We start from the raw sequence: 19,496 nt of genomic DNA, 5'->3' as shown, positions 1-19,496 counted from the left end.
GTTAGAAATATTAAAAAAAAAATTGTAAATTATCTGCAATATACTTTTTAAATGACAAACCTGAGAACTTTTCGGTTTTGCTGAGAGATCAAGTGGTTGATCGGACAACTGGCCGGTTTCTTGAAGAGATTGTACAACCATAAGAGGTGTTTCTCTCGGTGGTAGACACCACTGTGGCAATAAGGTCGGATATGTTCCGCTGAGCGCGGCTGCAACCACGGAGGCTGCCATCGGGTCGACTTGCACAGACATGGGTGACTCTGCAGATCTCGAACTACCGCTGCTTTCGCTTTGAGGACTCTGTAATAAACAATTAATTAAAAATAAACTGTAAATGTTGATATTATGTATTTTAATAAAATTAATTTAAAAGTTAAGAAGTGATAACTAACAAGAGGAGGTTGATCTTCGTGAAATAATTTTCCATCGAGACATAAGCAACACTTGTCTAGAGGTTTCCAGTCCTCTGGTGGTGGACTGGTGTGCCGATGGAAATGTAACGGTGGGAAACCTATTGATGCTTGTTGTTCTTCTGCACTTCCTATTGCTGGTGCTGATTTGTTTATTTCGGAATCTGTGACGCTTCTGATTGTTTCGCCACAATTCACTTGTAGCGGTAATTCTTGAAGCTCTTCTTCTTTCTTTACCCGCAATAGACACGGTGATCCTTGTATTTGGTTCGATAAACTTTCTGCCACCTGTTCCTGAATAAAAAAAAAAAAAAAAGATAATTTTTAGATTAAAAAAATTTTATTCAATATTGAATAAAATTAATCAATAAATTGAAAGTTTTTAACGTTAACACTTCACAGGCAAACATCTAAACCGTATTACTCTAACAGCAATGAGGGTAAAAAGAACTAGTAATATTTAATTTCAATTATCCGATTTAGGAAAAAAAATCTGGAAAACGGTTGACCCTAAAGCCCATCCCTGCAACTTCCCGCTAATTCCATATCTAAGCGCTTAAAATTGCACTTATGACGTTTTTGAGCTCTTCGAGCTCAAAAATATAATTTGTATGTTAGTTCGAGCTCTCTGAGCTCATGGAGCTCTTCGAGCTCAAAAGTCTGATAGAAGTTTAATAAAACAGTATTTTTTTAATTTTCAAACTGCAATAATTTTTGAATGAACGAACTGATTTTCACGCGGTTGGCAGTATTTCACGCAGTTTTTTCAATTCTATGATACACTTTTAAACATAAACTGATCGAACCGAAAATCTTAAAGTAATTTGAAAAATTCAATTTTTCCGAATTTTTTCGACAACGATAACTTACGAACCAATTAACCGATTTTCACGTTCTTGGTGGCGATCGACGTGGTTTTTTGGGTTCTAATAATTATTCTATTTCATCAAAAACGATCCAAAGAGAAAAGTCGAAGTTATGTGAAAAAAACACTTTTTTCGAAATTTTTCGTTTTCGATAACTCTTGAACGAAGAATATATGGCGAGGCTTTTACCTACCTCCGAAGAGGCCGTTTCCTGGGCTCAAAAGAGCTATACACGCACGTATATCTGTCCTACCCTCACGTAGGAAATACACAGCCAAGTTTGCGGGCAAGGAAAAACCCTGCCCTCAAGCATTTACGCTATCATAGGACAGATGTGAATTGAGTTGAATTTAATGTCAATCTGTCCTCGTACTCACTTAACTGTATCAACCCATTCAACGACTGCGTTAGCCTGATCGGTAATATAATGACAACCCGATCAGTTACCAGCGGGGCCTATGCGGGGAGGTACAGCCGTAAGACCTGTTTAAGCTATAATACTTATCCCCCCTACAAGAGTCTCGTTCGTATGTCTGTCTAATCTAGTCCCCGAATCTTTGAGCTTACCTGCGTTGCCAAATAATTTGACAGCGTCACGAAGCCTTGCTCAGAATAACTCTTGAACGAATCAACCGATTTTCACGGGACTGGTGGCAATCGACGTAGTTTTTCAAACTTAAAAGCGGATTAGTTTTTGGAGTTGATCGATAGAGCCGTTTAAAAGTTATTCCAAAAAAACGATTTTTTGAAAATTTTATTTTTGAGATTTCTCAAAATCTAGTAAACCGAATCAATTCAAATTTTTACGAAATTTAATGGCAATGATACTCTTTGGATCGCCACCTATTTTGATCCGATCGGCTGAGCCGTTCAAAAGTTATAAGAAGTTTACACACACACATACACACACACACACACACACACACACACTAGTAACTAGGAGCAACCGTCGTGAGACGCAACACGGACTGGATTGAAGTAATGCTAACGCGGTCCCGATCCAGTCTTCCCCGTAACATCTATGGGGAAAGAGAGAGGAGGATGTTTAGTCGGTATTGTTGTCAACAATATTGACTTCCGAGTCCGACATACCCAGGATAAACATCTCGTCCTGGTATACGTAAATGTATTTGACCTCCTCTATAAAACACAGACACACACACACACACACACACACACACACACACACACACACACATGCATACAGCCGCACGGACACCATCGCGGGAAGAGTCAGGGAAGCTTCCTATGACCTTAAAACGTCGAGATCTGATGAAAACTCGATTTTCTCAAAACGGGGTAAAACCAATAACTTCCCGATTTTTGAAAATTTTTAATTTTTTTAGCGGGAAGTTAAAAATAATTTTGTTTTTAAATTAAAGCTCGAATAATTCTGCGTAAGTTAGATATACTTTTGAAATAATTTAATTTTATAAAAATAAAATTAATGTCCCGGGAAAAAATGATCAGATATGAACAGGCATGAGTCTTCAGGTCTGATCAGATATGAAAAATGACCGGGTCTGATCAGACCTGGCCAGGCATGTTCTTGCGTCATTGTCTATTTCAATGTTTTTAAAGTCCTAGTAAATAGATTTTACGAATTTCATTAAAAGTAAAATATTTTGCAACCACGCACACTAAATACGTTCTAAAATTTTTTTTTTAATTTTTAAATTTACAATAAAATTTTTTTTAATTTCCGAAAATCAAAAACAATCATATCGGTTACTTGGATTTTTTAATTTTTTTATTTTGTATCTTTTTTTAAAGAAAAAAAAAAATTTTTTTTTCCTAATAGTCTTATGAACGTGGACTTGGCGCGACTTTTTTACAGTGAAACTGTTTTTGTTCGGATTTTAGTATTTTTTGTAATTATAATGAAAATTTACAATCGGTACCAACTTAAATCTCGTGTTGACTGCATTTTTTACTGCAAACTATCCCCTTGAAGCTACAGTTTATGTAGATGTAATTCCAGTGCACTCTGGCGGCCGTAAATGTAAGCTGTGAATTACTTTTTTTAACTGTAGTTGCTTATCTATAGGAGGATTATTACACATTTTTATTTTATCTAGTCTGTGGCGCTGACCTTTCTCCATAAAAAAAAAGTCAGGATCGAAATTTGTGAGCGAGCTATAGTATGTGCTGATAAAATTTAATAATTTCAAGTAAATAAATTGTTATAAGTGAATATAATTAATTAATACGGTGAAGTAAATTATGAATTACTGTTATGATAAACAAATTGGATAAAAAAAAGTACCGTAGAATTAAATAAAATTTCGCAGCCTCAAAAAACCGTTCTGCTTACAGTAAACACAGTCGGTAGTCTGGCGCTCCGTTTACAACGGATTTGAACGGAACTTGGCGCCAGATTCTACCGAATCTGTGGACAGACACCTTGAAAGGACTTATCGCCTATCGATATCAACTGATATATTTTGGTATTTTCACGCTATCAAACTCAAACTTTTAATAAATAATCTTATTTTTCGCGTATTCAATAGAACACAGTAAAAAATTGTATGTCACTGCGTCTAAATTCATCGTTAAAAATCATCGTTTTGGCATGGAAAATTAAAAAGTTCATGCTTATATAAGCCGAAATTTTAGATGAAAGTTGTACATTTAAAATTTATAAGGGGATAGAAAGTGATACGTCATACGGAACAAATTAATTTTAAAAATAGAACTGCAGTCTATAGTTCGATAAAATTTTTCTTCCAGACTTAAAATATCATTTAAGAGGGCAAATCATGCATGAACAGTTCTTGTCAGCTGATATATGGAGTTTTAATCCTTATCTATTTTAGGCTAGATCAGACATGATTAGACATGGACAAGTCTGATCAGGTCTGAGCGTATTTAACGCTTTAGACATGAACAGGCATGGACAGGTCTGATCAGGTATGAGCATATTTAATACTTCAGACATAAACAGGCTTGATCAGGTCTGAGCGTATTTAATGCTTCAAACATGAACAGGCATGAACAGACATAAGCAGGCATGATCAGGTCTGATCAGGTCTGAGCGTATTTAACACTTCAGACATGAACAGGTCTGATTAGGTCTGAGCATATTTAACGGTTCAGACATGAATAGGCACGGACAGGTCTGATCAGGCCTAATTTCAGGCCTGATCAGGTCGAATTTCAAGCCTGATCAGATATGAACAGGTCTGATCAGTCCTGATCATTTTTTCCCGATGTAGAACAAATGTATCAAATAAAATACTACTTTTGGTAATAAATATCGCGCGATGTCAAATTTGACAGACGAGAATTTAAAAAAAAATGTTGTTAATAAGTAAAAAGCCAAAGAACAGTAGAGATTTTTAGCATCGGGTAATTATTTAAAAGTAACAAATTTTGTTTTTCAAAAATATTCGACTTATTAATTTACAAAACTCTTGAATTAAATTCGCCCCCATGTAAATAATATATATTTTGGATATATTAAAAATATATGTCATTTTATATTTTGAATATAAATAAAATATATTTATTATATACGTGAAATATATAAAAATATATTTCACGTAGATTTCAAATATATTCTAATTACAGTACTTTTGGCCGTTTTTTGTATATAAAAAATATAAGAAAAATATACGCAAAATATATTTTTTTTGTATGATAAATATAAATGTCGAATATATAAAAAATATACTTAAAATGTATTTTAAATATAAGCAGCTCTATACAATGAAAATATTTTCCAGACTATATTTTTTATATATTTTAAATATAATTAAAATATACTTAAAGTATATAGGACAAAATTGACAGCTCGAGATTTTGAACCGTACAAGAAACTGGCATAGTTTAAAGTTTTCCGGAACAAACATTGTAACCATGCACTGGCAAATGTTCTCAAGTTAACAAAATCCAAAATCTCGGGCTGTTAATTTTGTCCTATAGATTTTAAGTATATTTTATGTATATATTAATTATATTTAAAATATATAAAAAATATAGTCTGGAAAATATTTTCAGTATATAAAACTGCTAATATTTAAAAACATATTTAAGAACATTCTGAGTACACTGAGAAAACAGTTTGTTTGGCTCAAATGCACAGATTTATTTGAAATAAATTAAAAATATATATTTAATGTTAATAAATTTCTTTTATTCAAATATATATTACTTTGAATCAAATACTACCTCATTTTGGTTTATTTAACTGAATCGACTCATTTATTTCATTTAAATAAAGATTTGTTAACTATTAACAAATCTCACTTTAAGTAAATTACGCTTGGTGTCGCTACGGTCGCCACTGTTATTTCTCGACGTGATTTGTAAAAAATAAATAATGAAAATTAACTCAGTTTACAAATGTATTTGTTTAATTTTTGTAGAAATAAATAAAATAAAATATATATATATATGCTTAGACAAATATGTATTGAAATAGTTAACTATAATAGACATTAATAATTATGATGCTGAAGTTAGCAGACAGCTGTCAATTTTTTTAATTTTTATTACAGATCAACGATAAAAAACATATTTTAATGCACTTGTAATTTTTTTTTAATTTTTAGACGTGGAACTTTTTAATTAAAATTTTTTCGTGATAATTTTATTATTATAAAAGTCCTAAAAATTGACAGATGTCTGTTAATTTATGAAAATTAAGTTAGCCGTCATCTAAAAATTTTTAGAATTTTTTTTATTGAAAAAATTGTTACAAAAGAAATTTTTTTAAAAAACTTCATTCGTAAAAAACTTGAAAAATTATAAGTGCAATTTTTAAAAAATATTTTCTAGATCTAATTTAATAAACAAAAAAAAAATTAAAAACGTCGACTAACTTTATAGTATTATTGTTAATTTCAGTATAATTAATAATTTCAAAAGAATTGCCCATTTAACCTCAAACGTTCGATATGTCTACTTTTACTACTTTCCTAACCTAAAACGAAAAATCATTGCTTTGAGTATATTCAAACATACCATTTATTTATAGTTAACAAATCTGATTTAGTTGAAATATATCATTGTTAGCACCAAAGAAATATTTGTTAACTATAAACAAATCTGGATTTCATTCAAATATACTGTCTTTGTCTCAAATAAATCAATTTATTTGTATCAAATAAATATTTCTTGTGATATTTAAATAAGAGATTTATTTATAGTTAATAAGCCTCATTTCATTTAAATGAACTGTTTTCTCAATGTATATTTTTTATATATTCAACATTTATATTTATCATACAAAAAAATATATTTTGCGCATATTTTTTTTACATCAGAAATATATTTTTTATATATAAAAAATGGCCAAAAGTACTGTAATTAGAATATATTTGAAACATACGTGAAATATATTTTTATATATTTCACGTATATATTAAATATATTTTATTTATATTCAAAATATAAAATGACATATTTTTAATATATTCAAAATATATATTATTTCCATGGGGGCGACCTGGCTTCATAACTTATCATTTTTGCGGTTTTTAATAAAATTCTCAAGAATTCCATATTTTTCCAAACTATATATAAACTTCTCAATTTTAAACGTTAAACTATTTTTTATTCGTGCTTTTTGATTCTTTATTTGGAAATTAAATGATTTGTTTTTGAGAAAAGATGTATAGTTAATACAAAATAAGTAAATAAAGTAATAGATCATTTCCTAACAGTAACTGTAGCGGTAAAATTCTTTTCGCTTATGATATATATCCAAAAATATCTACCTAAATGCATAAAAAATCAAATAAAGAAATTAAGAAGAATATAACTTGAGAAAAATATATCAATCTTTTGGAGGACTACCATATTTTTCTTTTTCGTCGGTGTTAAGCTTTTTTTTGTGACCTGAGTCAAAATAAAAGTATTAAACGTAAAATTTTACTCTACACTGACAGTAAAATTTTTTTTTTTTTAAATGGGCATTGTTGTGACAAAAAATTTGTAAAGAATTTTAAACAATTTTATTTCTTAGCTGAAGAAATAGAAATGTTTTTCACAGTAACCTTTTTGTTGAAAAAAAGTTTTGATTTAGAGAATTAATTTTAAATCGACAACTTGCGAATTTTCATTCAAAATTATTTTTTCCCAAATCTAGAATCTTTCAACAAAAAAGTTACCGAAAAAAAATTGTTATTTCTTCAGCTAAAAAATAAAATTGTTTAAAATTTTTAGCAAATTAATTTTTTATTTCAACATTACTCATTTTTATCTAAATAAATTTTTTCTCTCAGTGTATGATGATAAATTTTTTTTATAAAGTAAATTTTTTATTGATGCAAAAAGGTAACAGAATACAGTTTAAATTTTTATGAGAACGTATACCAAGGGAAAAGAATACCCGTTAGCTTGATGTTCATGTAAAACTTATAACTTACCCTTTTTGTCTATGGAAGAAATGGTTTAATAATTTGGTGTGTACTTAACGATTAAAATAATAACAGGTAAAAATGATTTAAAATTTACCTTTGTCTCTGTCGTATCTATAGGCTCGTCTTTTGCACCTTTGTTGTTTTCTCGTAACGGGCTGACTGGCGCAGTCACCTTTTCGTCTTCGAGATTGAGTTTTATGTCCACACTCTCCAAATCGTTCTCGTTGTTTTTCTTCTCGGTCTTTTCGTCGTCTAATCGTTGATTTGAATTCTGTTTTAAGTTGACAAAAACTTCTCCATGTTCCAAAGACTCTGAGAAAATACCGTTTTTGTCTACTGCTGTTTCGACCTTGAGCTTTATGTCTTCGGGTTTGAAACAATGCTGACTTTCGTCGCTTTTGTGATCGGCAAGTTGTTTCGTAACTATTGATTCCGGAGTTGTTGTTGCCGTTGGGCTTGGGCCTAGTGACGTTCGATGGCTCACCTGGTTCAAACTCCCGGTACTTGAGTTCCCGACCGTTGAAAACGTCGAATAAAGCCGATGATGTGGCTGCGTAGCTGATTCGCTGCGAGTGCTGCTGTACAGGGTATCCTGATACTGCTTCCATCTCCTACGGCCCATTAACTCTTCTGCTACTCGTTCCAGACCTGTGACATGACCAGAACTACATCAAATAATCATAAGCCCACTGTCCGGTTATTTCAAGATTCACGGCCATCAATCGTTCTTCATATTTATTTTTTAGAACTAAATTAGTAGATTTAAGAGGTCATTTGAGCACGGAGAAAATAAAACAGCAATGATTACTGTTTCGAACAAATATTAGAAAAATGTTCATAGTCAGTAGTGAGTGCTGTACGAAACACGACTAGTTAGTGCTAGAACACGACTCAGTAGTGTCCAGACAATAGTCAGTAGTTTTTATATAACGCTCTCTACTGTCCCAAACATTTTAACCTCATTTTCTTCCAAAACACTACTGAGTACTGTATAAAATAGTAATCAGTGTTGTTTTTTTTTCTTCGTGAGCTTGTAACTTAAAAAAAAAAAAATTTTTTTTTACTTGTTTCGTAAGTACATAAGGGAGGTTGGGGTATGATGACCCCCTGCAGTATAACGGCCCCCCTTCAAAATTTGGTCAAAAAATAATTTTTTTTTTTATACCAAATTATCATAAATTTGATATATTTGTATATTTTTGAGCTAATATATTGTATCTGGAGTATAACGGCTCTCCTTCAAAATTTTCTCAAAACAAATTTTTTTTTTTCTACATATCAAATTACCATAGATTTGATATACTCACATATTTTTAAGCTAATGTATTATATCGAGGGAATAATGGACCACCCAAAGAGATTGAGTCAAAAAAAATTTCTTTTTCTTTTACAATGAAATTAAAAAAATTAAAGTCGAAAGATATAGAATATTGAATATTTATTAATAACTAAACAATTTTTAATTACTCTATTTATATTCACATATTTAACAACTCAAAAATATTATTCATCATCATTTATCATAAATTTTCAAAAACGTAACAAAATCAAAATTTCTTAACAATACATTAAATGTAAATTATTTGTAATTATTAAATTATTAATTATACTAGCAACCTGCAGTCACTATGCGACTGCCAAGATTTACGAATTATGAATAAGAAAACTTTGGCTTAATGATTTGTTTACCGTTTATATACACACTGTACATAATTTGGGTACTTTTTAAATAAATTTAAAAAATAATTGTGCTATCATAGAATCAATTACAAATAATTTGATGGACAAATGTGACCGAACAAATTTCAAGAACCAATAAACTATTAAAAACTCCTCCAAAAATATTACATTCAAAATTGACTATCACTGAAAAATATATAAAACTGTGAAAAGGCACTAATTCTTGTCTCGACCTTTCTGATGATACCAAATTAAACTATAAAAATTTCTTTAATCTCGCTCGTCACAAAATTTTCCTTCCTCTCTCAATTATTTAAATTAAAAATAACTATCACTAAAAATATCAAACCCAATTTACGATAAAGATACACCCGTCACTAAATTTTCCTTAGTCTCTTAATTACATAAATATTTTTCGAATGACAATTAAATCTAGAGAGTTATAAAAATAAGAAAATACTTTTAGATTTTTCAAAATATTTTTAACGGTAGAAAAGAAAAATTTTTGTTATTGTTCTTTGGTGGGGGCCGGTATGCCCCAGAAAGAAATAATTTTTTTTTAAGAATTTTTCCAAAATTTTGGTAAATTTGTTCAAGGTAGAGCCAAGGTAAACTAATTAGATGTAAAATAACCACCGCCGTGCCCCACCCTCCCTTGTAAGGTAAAAGACCCCCATTAGTGACACCTTTAACCCCTATTAGTGGCACTTTTTCTTTCAATGAAAAAATGTTCTACTTGGAATAATAACTAAAAATTTTTTTGATCTAAAGATCTTAACGATTAGAAATAATATATTGATTATTGAAATTAATGATTTCATTTATTGAATAAGTACCAAAATCAAAGAAAGTGTCAGTAATGGGGTCACCGCCACTAATGGGGTCTTTTACCCTATCTAAAACTATTGTGTTAAAATTTCTAAGTGATCGTATCACTGTAACTATATTATTCTACAATATTTATGTAGATGTTAGATTGGAAAAAAATTCAATTTTTGAAAAGGCTGAAAGGATTTTGTTTTTAATTACACGGAAAAAAGTAAACATTCAAATTCACTCGGATTCCGGTTAATTTTTATAGTTTCAAACAGTAAGCGGACATCGGGATGGCAAAAATGTAAATATTACAGAACTCAATGTAAAAAGTGTAAAAGCCATAATTTATAATTTAATATTGAAAATGTGATTAGTAACTGTCACTATAATAAATAACGACTCTCTCATCTTAAAAAATTGCAGTTTTAAACAGTAAAAATTGCCGTTTCAATATATAGTGTATAATGGTATGAGGAGAAAGAGAAGGTCTCACACTCGGAGAATTTAACATTTGAAACAGTAAAAATTCTACTCTTAAAATATATATTTTGACAGTCCAAGCAAATCAATAATTATAGTTTCGTTTTTAGCGTTGCGTTTAAAATTTACCATTTTACTTTGTAAATATTAACGTTGCTTACATAGAAAATTTAGTAACTATAATTTATATTTTTTACATATCATGCGATCATTTTTTAGGTACGAAATGATAAATATCAAAGTCAAAATTCTTAATTATTATACTTTAACATTTTCGACATTCACATAGCGAATATACTGTTTGAAACGGTAATTTTTTTCAGTTGATCATTATTTGTTATAAATCAACTATTATTTATTACAGTTAAAATCTACAAAGCCGAATTGATTCAAATTCACGTGAAATCTAATGGCAAAGGATCTCCTAGAACCTCAATAGCTTCCTAGGATCACGAAACTGATCTGATATGAAAACTCGATTTTCGAAAACCGGGGTGAAATCAATAACTCCGATTTTTTAAAAATCATTCATTTTCATAGCGGAAAATTACAAAGTAAAAAATTTTTCGTCAAATTTAACACAAAAATTTGTGTTGATGACTTTTTTTACACAATTTGTGTTGAATCAACACTCTATTGTGTTGAATCAACATACTAAAATGTTAAATTTTACACACTAAAATGTTAAATTCTAGACAAACATTTTTACACTTTACACAATGACGAAAAATTTTTTACTATGTATAAAACAGATAAACATTATGATGACAACTCATTGATCATCTCAAGAAAGATAATCTTCATCAAAAAAATTTACTTAAAGATTGGTTCTCTTGTTTAAAAAATTTCTTGTGTTAAATTTCGTTGTCTTGGCTAAAAGACCAAGATCTTCGATTGATGACTATAGTCATATATTATCATATGATTGAAGGGTATATTATCTTCGATCGATACAATCAAATTCTTTACCCAAGACTAATTCTTTTTATCTAATAGCAATGCAGTTTTCTTAAATTTTGTTTGAGTGCATGTGTTTTAAAACATATGCACATATAATTATAATTAATGAAAATTATTTTGTCCTTAAGGAAATTAAAATTTTTATTTTGAAGTTCATTAAAATCATAATTTTTCGAGCTTGATTACTTTGACAAGTACGTTTAAAATGTACAAAAAAATATCTATTTTTTTTTTTTATGAAATAAAAAGTAGCAATTATTCACGAATTGTAATTTTTAAACGCACTTATATACTTTGTTTGAAAACAGTAGAGTACTTGATTGAATTTATATAATTCTTGAATAGAGGACTGACAATAATTAAATATACTCTTGATCTAAGAGTTTTTAACTTTTGATTTGAGTGAATTTATTGTATAAAGGTGGCCGCCTGTTTTTTTTTTTTATACAATATTTTCTCAAAATTTTGTTGTATAATATATCAAGAAAAAAGTATCCACTGTATTTAAGGGCATGTGTGTTAATTAATTAAAAAAATTTTTATTTATATATGTTAGCATCTGTTTCTGTTTCTTTACATGAAGCTTATTTTCAGATTTTTAGCTTAGCTTGTATTGATTAAGAATGGTCTAAGGTAGAATATGTTGCGGTAGCTCTACTGAAGAGACTGTTTGTGTATTCGGGACGAAACTCTATCACCTATTATGACATTTATGGTATTTCGTAGATATGACCCTAGTTTTGGTAGTTAACTTATAAGTCAATTTAGATAGAAATAACGTTCTATCTCGTTCATAGATTTTCAAAATTTAAGCTATCAAAATAAACTAAAAACCAACAATTATAAAAACTTTATTGTATTTGTTCTTAATTTATACAATTTGAATCAACTATTATTTTGCTTAAATAGAGTGAAACTTCTATTGAATTATTCAATAATTTCTTCAATGTCGAAATATATGCAACAATATTTACGAACTCGAACAAAGCGAAATTATCGCTTCGTAAATCAGTATCTATTAGTTTAAGGAATTTTAATAAAGCTTTTGTGTGCGTAAGCTTCAAGGCTTTTAAGATTTTTAAATAGTTACTGCTCATATTTTATAATATCGATTTATTTATGTAAAAGCATACAACGTGAATGTAAAACTCGAGCTATTTATACTTAAAAGTAGGTACGCTATTGTTGGCTAACTTTGTTGTCTATATTTTTAGAATTATAAACCTTTTCATTTTTTTCGAATCAGAATTAACTGAAATTTAAAGCTTTGTACTTCCTCGTATTTTACTTCTGTTATTTTTAACATTTTGTTGGAAGTCGTACCCTCGATTAGAGATTTACCGTTCAGAAGTTGATGAAATCTGATGTATTAGTAAATTATAGTAAGATTATTAGCCCACTGAATTCTTGAAGAGCTCAAGAGAATAAGTAAAAAAATATTGAGCTATGAAAGTGTTGGATCAATAAATAAAAATATTCATGTTAGATCAATCAATAAAAATATTCATGAAAATTTACTTCTATCGAGATATTTAATTTTTTGGAGCAAGAGAGAAATTTTCTCAAGACAAGAAAATTTACTTCTATCAAGAACTAAATTTTTTGGAGCAAAAGGCTGAATTTTCTCAAAACAACAAGATTTTCTTGACTTAAATTAATTTTCTTGGATCAAGATACGTATTTCTTAAAGCAAGAAAATTAATTTTGTTGGAATAAGTGAAATTTCTTGTTTCAAAAAAAATTTTTTTTTCGCTCAAGAAAATAATTAGGAAGAAAAATATTTTTTTGGCTCAAGTGAACCTTTTTTCTGTGTGGAAAAATTCTGAAATTAAGTAAAATTTAGTTGAATTAAGAAAAATTTCTCAGATCAAGATTTTTCCACTTAATTATTCATCAAATTCTTAAAAATGATGTTTTTAACTCAAGAATTTTTCTTTTGAATTAAGAGCTGGTCCCAGCTATTGTAACTTCATGAATCTCTCTAAACAAAGTAAAATTAGAGAAAAAACTCTCTGCTACTTGATAGATTATTTAATTATCTATTTTCTATAAGAGCGTTTTTTTACAAAATTTTGATTTGTTTAAGAAAAATTTATGAATCTGCAATAACTTTGTTGTTGCGAGTGCGACACAGATAGTACCGGTTCTTTCGATGAGTGCAAAGAGAAAAAAAGATGGGACCTATTATTCTTAAGTTAATTTATTAATCAGTATATCCTAACTATATATATTGCGGTAATAAAAAAAATTCTGTCATGAGTTGAATAAAACAAACATTAATCTCATAAACGAGTTGAATGAAACAAACATTAATCTCTTTGTGTAAAAGTTGTTCAAAAAACTAGATTGCCTATAAAAAAGACATCATTGTGTCATCATAATAAGTCGCATTGATTGCTGCCGTAGGAATCATGACGGACAAACTGTGGTGGGGCTTCTGTCTACCCCCAAGGGGGTCGAAGTCTGGACATAAAAGTAATACTCGCATGCATAGTATTCCTATTCTTTAAAATATAATCACTAGGAGACGGTGAGATGTTAATGTTTTCCTGAATCTCAAGGGGCCTCCTTCTGCATTGGAGTATTCAAAATAGACTTTCAATAAAATATTCAAGAGTTTATTATCGAGGATCTATATTTATGAAATAATCTTCAAGTTATTGCTTACAGAAATTCATTAAAACGACTTAACGAAAAAGCTTAGTTAGTTTTGAAAAAATTGTCATTCAAGTAAAAAAATATAGTAATTGACTTTTATTAAATAATGCTCGAGTGCAAGCTTAGCCGATTTTATAACATACACTGATAGAAGGATTTTTTAGTATTTAAAAAGATCTCTTTGTATTTAAGAAATCATTTCTTAAACATCATTTCTTAGTATTTAAAAAATATTTCTTAAATACAAAGAAACATTTCTTAAATATTAAGAAATATAAATACTAAGGAATATTTTTTAAATGCTAAGAAATGATGTTTAAGAAATGATTTCTTAAATACAAAGAAATCTTCTTAAATGCTAAGAAATCCTTCTATCAGTGTAGATTTAACAATCAATTTTGATGAGTAAGCTTGTTAATTGCTAGGATAGTTTGTTAAAACCCATGCAGGAAACCCCCAGAGTTGACAAAGGGGCCTGGCTTGGGCCAGTACTGGGAAACCTAGCTTCGGCGTACCTGTATTAGCCCATGCGTGGGCCAGGCTGTTTAACCCAGCCTCGGCCATGCCAATGATTACCCAACCTTGGGCCAAGACTGGCTAACTCAGCCTTGGCCATTCATTGGCGACCCAAGCGTGGGCCAAGACTGGTTAACCCAGCATCGGCCATGCCAATAATTATCCAAGCTTGTGCCAAGACTGGCTAACCTAGCCTTGGCGATTCATCGGTGACCCAAGCTTGGGCCAAGACTGGGCAACCACGCCTTGGTCGGCCCAATTATTACCCGAGCCTGGGCCAGAACTGGGTTACCCAGTCACGGCCACAATGATTACCCAAGGGTTAGCCAAGATTGAGAAACCTACACTGAAAAAAAAAATTAACTTAATTCAAGAGAAAAATTCTTGAACCAAGAAAATAACTTTGAAGAGTTTAATTGTCTTCAATCAAAACGAAAAATTCTTTAATTAAATAAAATTTACTTAAATCGAGAAAAATTTCTTAGTTTAAGAATTTTTCTACTCAAATCAAGAAGATGAAATTCTTAAAAATTATTTACTTGATTTAAGTAAATTTTTTTTCTTTGTAGCCATGGGCGTTGAATGGCAACCAAGACTTGAGCCAGAATTGGGTAACCTAGCCTTAGCCATTCAATGGGAAATTCAAACTTAACAAATCATTAAGTAATAGAATTTTAAACAGTAAACATTTATTGTTTAACGAATATTTGCTAACAAATTCTAAAATTTAAAATTTATTATTTAACCAAGACAATTGCATATCGTCAAAATTGATGTAGTCTTAAAAAAATTAAAATATCATAATTTACAGTTGAATTTTTAATATTGATAATTTTAAACATGAAAATTTATCATAAGATATTAAAAATATACAGAACGATGTACAAAGTTTAAAGTAATATAACAACTTGACTCTTTCATTTTTTTTAACTATAATAAACATTTGTAAAAAATAGTTCATTTTCATCGAAACACAATATTAAATAACATAAATTATATAAATAATAAACCGTCACACTTCGTCACTATATAGATTTAGCTTATCAGAATAATAAGATGTGCATCAACTTATCGGTCGTACGGTGTAGGGGTTAGTTATCGGTCTGGCAAGCGCGCGGCTCGGGTTCGAATCTCGATTAGGAGAACGGATACGATTTTCACACTTTATTTCTTATAATTAGCAACAGTTAGGTTTGAATTTACTTTACTTACAAAATAAAATAAAAAAATAACATTCCAATAATTCTTTTTTATCATTTTTTATCAAATGGCATGGGCCAGACTTGAAAATTAAGTATGGCTCAGCCCTGGTAACCAGGCGTGGGCCAGTCCTGGTAACCAGGCTTGGCCCATCGTTATCATCCCAGACTTCAACCAGGACTGGGCCAAGCCTGGCTTACAAGCTTGGCCCAGAGTTTTACATAGTTGAGCCAAGGCTGGGCCAAGCTAGGCCCCGTGGCACTTTCCTCTATGGGAAGCTCATTTTAAAATAAACACGATAGATTTTAGAAAATTTTTTTCTAAAATAATACAAGATTCAAAACTTTACAATTTCTTAAATTTTTCAAGTAAGGGCTCAGTTTCTGACCTTTTGAAGCAACAGTTGATGTTGAATTGAAATATTTATTAGAAAACTTAGCAAAAAAAAAACTTAATGATTTTATTGGCAAGTTACACGGATGATGTTTTAAATAAAGTTTTATACGTCTTTCAATCTATATCATTAATAGAATAAAAAAAATTTTTTCTCCAGTGTATTTATGTGACAATGAACTTTTTAAATTAAATTTAGTATCGTTGGAAAGGTCATGCATGACCTGAATTTGTGCCTTTTTAATGTTTCATATATGCTTTTCAGCAACAGTTAATTTATCATAAGTTTTCGAAGTAGTTATAAATCCGAACAAAAACAGTTTCACTGTAAAAAAAAAATCGCGCCAAGTCCACGTTCATAAGACTATTAAGAAAAAAAAATTTCTTATTTCTTTACAAAAAGATATAAAATAAAAAAATAAAAAAATTCAAGTAACCGATATGATTGTATTTGATTTTCGGAAATTAAAAAAAATTTTATTGTAAATTTGAAAATTAAAAAAAAAATTTTGGAACGTATTTAGTGTGCGTGGTTGCAAAATATTTTACTTTTAATGAAATTCGTAAAATCTATTTACTAGGACTTTAAAAAAATTGAAATACACAATGACGCACACCAAGTATGTTCCAAAATTTTTTTTTTAGTTTTCAAATTTACAGTAAAATTTTTTTTAATTTCCGAAAATCAAATACAAGCATATCGGTTACTTGAATTTTTTTATTTTTTTATTTTATATCTTTTTGTAAAGAAATAAGAAATTTTTTTTTCTTAATAGTCTTATGAACGTGGACTTGGCGCGATTTTTTTTTACAGTGAAACTGTTTTTGTTCGGATTTTAGTATTTTTTGTAATTATAATAAAAATTTACAATTGGTACCAACTTAAATCTCGCGTTGGCTGCATTTTTTATAGCAAACTATCCTCTTGAAGCTACAGTTTATGTAAAAACAATTCCAGCGCACCCTGGCGGATGTAGATGCAAGCTGTTAAATGTATTTTTTTAACTGTAGTTTCCCATCTATTGGAAGATTACCATGCATTCTCGAATTATTTAGTCTGTGGCATGTCACTTTTTACATAGAAAAAAAGTCAGGATCGAAATTTTTGAGCTTGCTATAGTTTGTGCTGATAAAATTTAATAATTTCAAGTAGATTAATTATTATAATTGAATATAATTAATTAATATCAGTAAAATAAAGCATGAATTACTGTTATAATGTAAAATTTAGGAACAAGAAGAACCGTAGAATTAAATAAAATTTTGCAACCTCAAAATACCGTTCTGCTTACAGTAAACATAGTCGGTAGTCTGGCGCTCCATTTACAACGGATTTGAACGGAACTTGGAGCCAGATTCTACCGAATCTGTGGATAGATTTAAATTCTTCGATACGAGTCATTTGTTTATTTACATATTTTGTTTTGTACTTGTGAATGTGGTTATACGTCGAAAATTAATTTACATAATTAAGAGACTAAGAAAAATTTTGTAAAAGGTATTTTCGTCGTAAATTGCTTTTGATATTTTTTCAACGATTGTCATTTATGATTTAAATAATTGAGAGAGTAAGAAAAATTTTATGACGAGCATATTATTATTTTGAAAGGAATTTTTATAGTTAAATTTGGTATCGTAAGAAAGGTTTTAACAAGAATTTGTGCCTTTCACGGTTTTATATATTTTTCAGTGAAAGTTAATTTTTTATGTTTAGTTTTTAGAGCAGTTTTGATTAATTTATTATTTCTATAAATTTAATCTGTCACGTATCTGTCTATTAAATTATTTGTAATTGATCCTGTAATAGCAATATTATTTTTAAAATTTATTTAAAATGTACCCAAACTATGTAAAGTGTAATAAATATGAAAAATATCATTATGCCAAAATTTTTTTATTCATAATCAGTAAATCTCGACAGTCACATAGTAACTGCAGGTTGTTAGTTTATTTAATTTCGTAAATATTTTAAATACATATTTAAAAAACCGAGGTTCATGGACCCACTTTGTGATCCTCACTGTGGCCCAGTTTATGACAATGAATTGAAAGCAACTGATCACTATTGACGTAATTTAAAATAATTTACAAATAATTAAAATTTATAAATACTGAATTTTAATTAAAAAAAGAAAATTTTTAAAATGACATTCATATTTTTTTACTCTTGGCAATTTTTTCAATCTAAATTTCGATTAAATTATTTATTAAGAAAAAAAAAAAAAAAAAAAAACAAGAAAATATTATTTATCCATAAACTCAGTAAACTTTATTAAATGTTATCAAATTATATTATATAATATTGAATATTATTACAATAATTATTTAAATTCTAACAAGATTTGAATTTTATCAATAACCATAATGCCATTACTCAAAATAATTTTTCTTGAATAACAAATGTAAAATTGGTCAATTATAATAAAAGTTAAATAAAAATTTTTAATTTTATTAATAGGAAAGAATGAAAAAAAAAAAAATAAAAAAATTTTTTTAGATAGCCACTTTTTTTAGCGCGCAAAATAATTCCTTATAAATTATCTAAATTAATCATCTCAGATTTTGTATGAAAATTCAGATGTTATGAATACTCTCCAAAAAATATCTAAGTAAAAATATATCAGATATTTTTATAATTAAAATAACTTAAATTTGAGAATATATAGGAAATAAAAAAAATTTTTTTCCAGTATGTTCTCAAAAACGGAAATTTTTTTCTTTGAGATTGAAAGCTTCAACTTGAAAAAAATTTTTAATTGTAATGCTTCAATTCCTAACAAAATATAGTTCAAACAAAAGTGATAAGAATGCGATTTTAAATGACTTTGATTGAGACAAAATTCTACTATGAGATCTTAAAGTCAAAACATGCAGAAAGCCAATGTAGAAAAACCCTTACCTAAAATATTATCATGTCTAATAAATCAGCAATGTTTGTTTAAGCCAAATAAAACTTTTTTAAAAACTTAACATTGTCTCCATCGTCACTAATACACAGCACTCAATAAATAATCTGTATATCTTTTGAAAAGCATAACACTTAACTGTGAAATCAGAAGAATGACGTTGGTTGGTTAGACAAATTAGCAAGAAAATTTCGAGAGTTTTCACATTTGTTACGATAAAGCGTATGGTCGATTAGGCCAGCGGAA

At 29.0% G+C, this 19,496-nt stretch overlaps 1 protein-coding gene across 6 annotated transcripts in view; it reads right to left on the bottom strand.

Moving 5' to 3' along the window:
* The window catches only part of LOC123271993 (mushroom body large-type Kenyon cell-specific protein 1), a 96,162-nt gene that overhangs the window by 29,118 nt on the left and 47,548 nt on the right, over positions 1 to 19,496 (bottom strand). For 5 of the 6 annotated variants that reach the window (XM_044738558.1, XM_044738559.1, XM_044738556.1 and 2 more), the window contains exons 3-5: positions 7,736 to 8,289; positions 393 to 704; positions 61 to 300 (exon numbers count right to left, since the gene is read on the bottom strand). In XM_044738558.1, coding sequence (XP_044594493.1) covers positions 61 to 300; positions 393 to 704; positions 7,736 to 8,289 — 1,106 coding nt within the window. Of the gene's footprint in view, positions 1 to 60; positions 301 to 392; positions 705 to 7,735; positions 8,307 to 19,496 lie in introns of all 6 variants that reach the window. The other variant, XM_044738560.1, reaches the window with a different exon arrangement.

This window comes from Cotesia glomerata, linkage group LG9, assembly GCF_020080835.1.
Source record: "Cotesia glomerata isolate CgM1 linkage group LG9, MPM_Cglom_v2.3, whole genome shotgun sequence".
Lineage (NCBI taxonomy): Eukaryota > Metazoa > Arthropoda > Insecta > Hymenoptera > Braconidae > Cotesia > Cotesia glomerata.
Note: the sequence above shows the minus strand (reverse complement) of the source record. Positions and strands in the feature narration are given on the sequence as shown.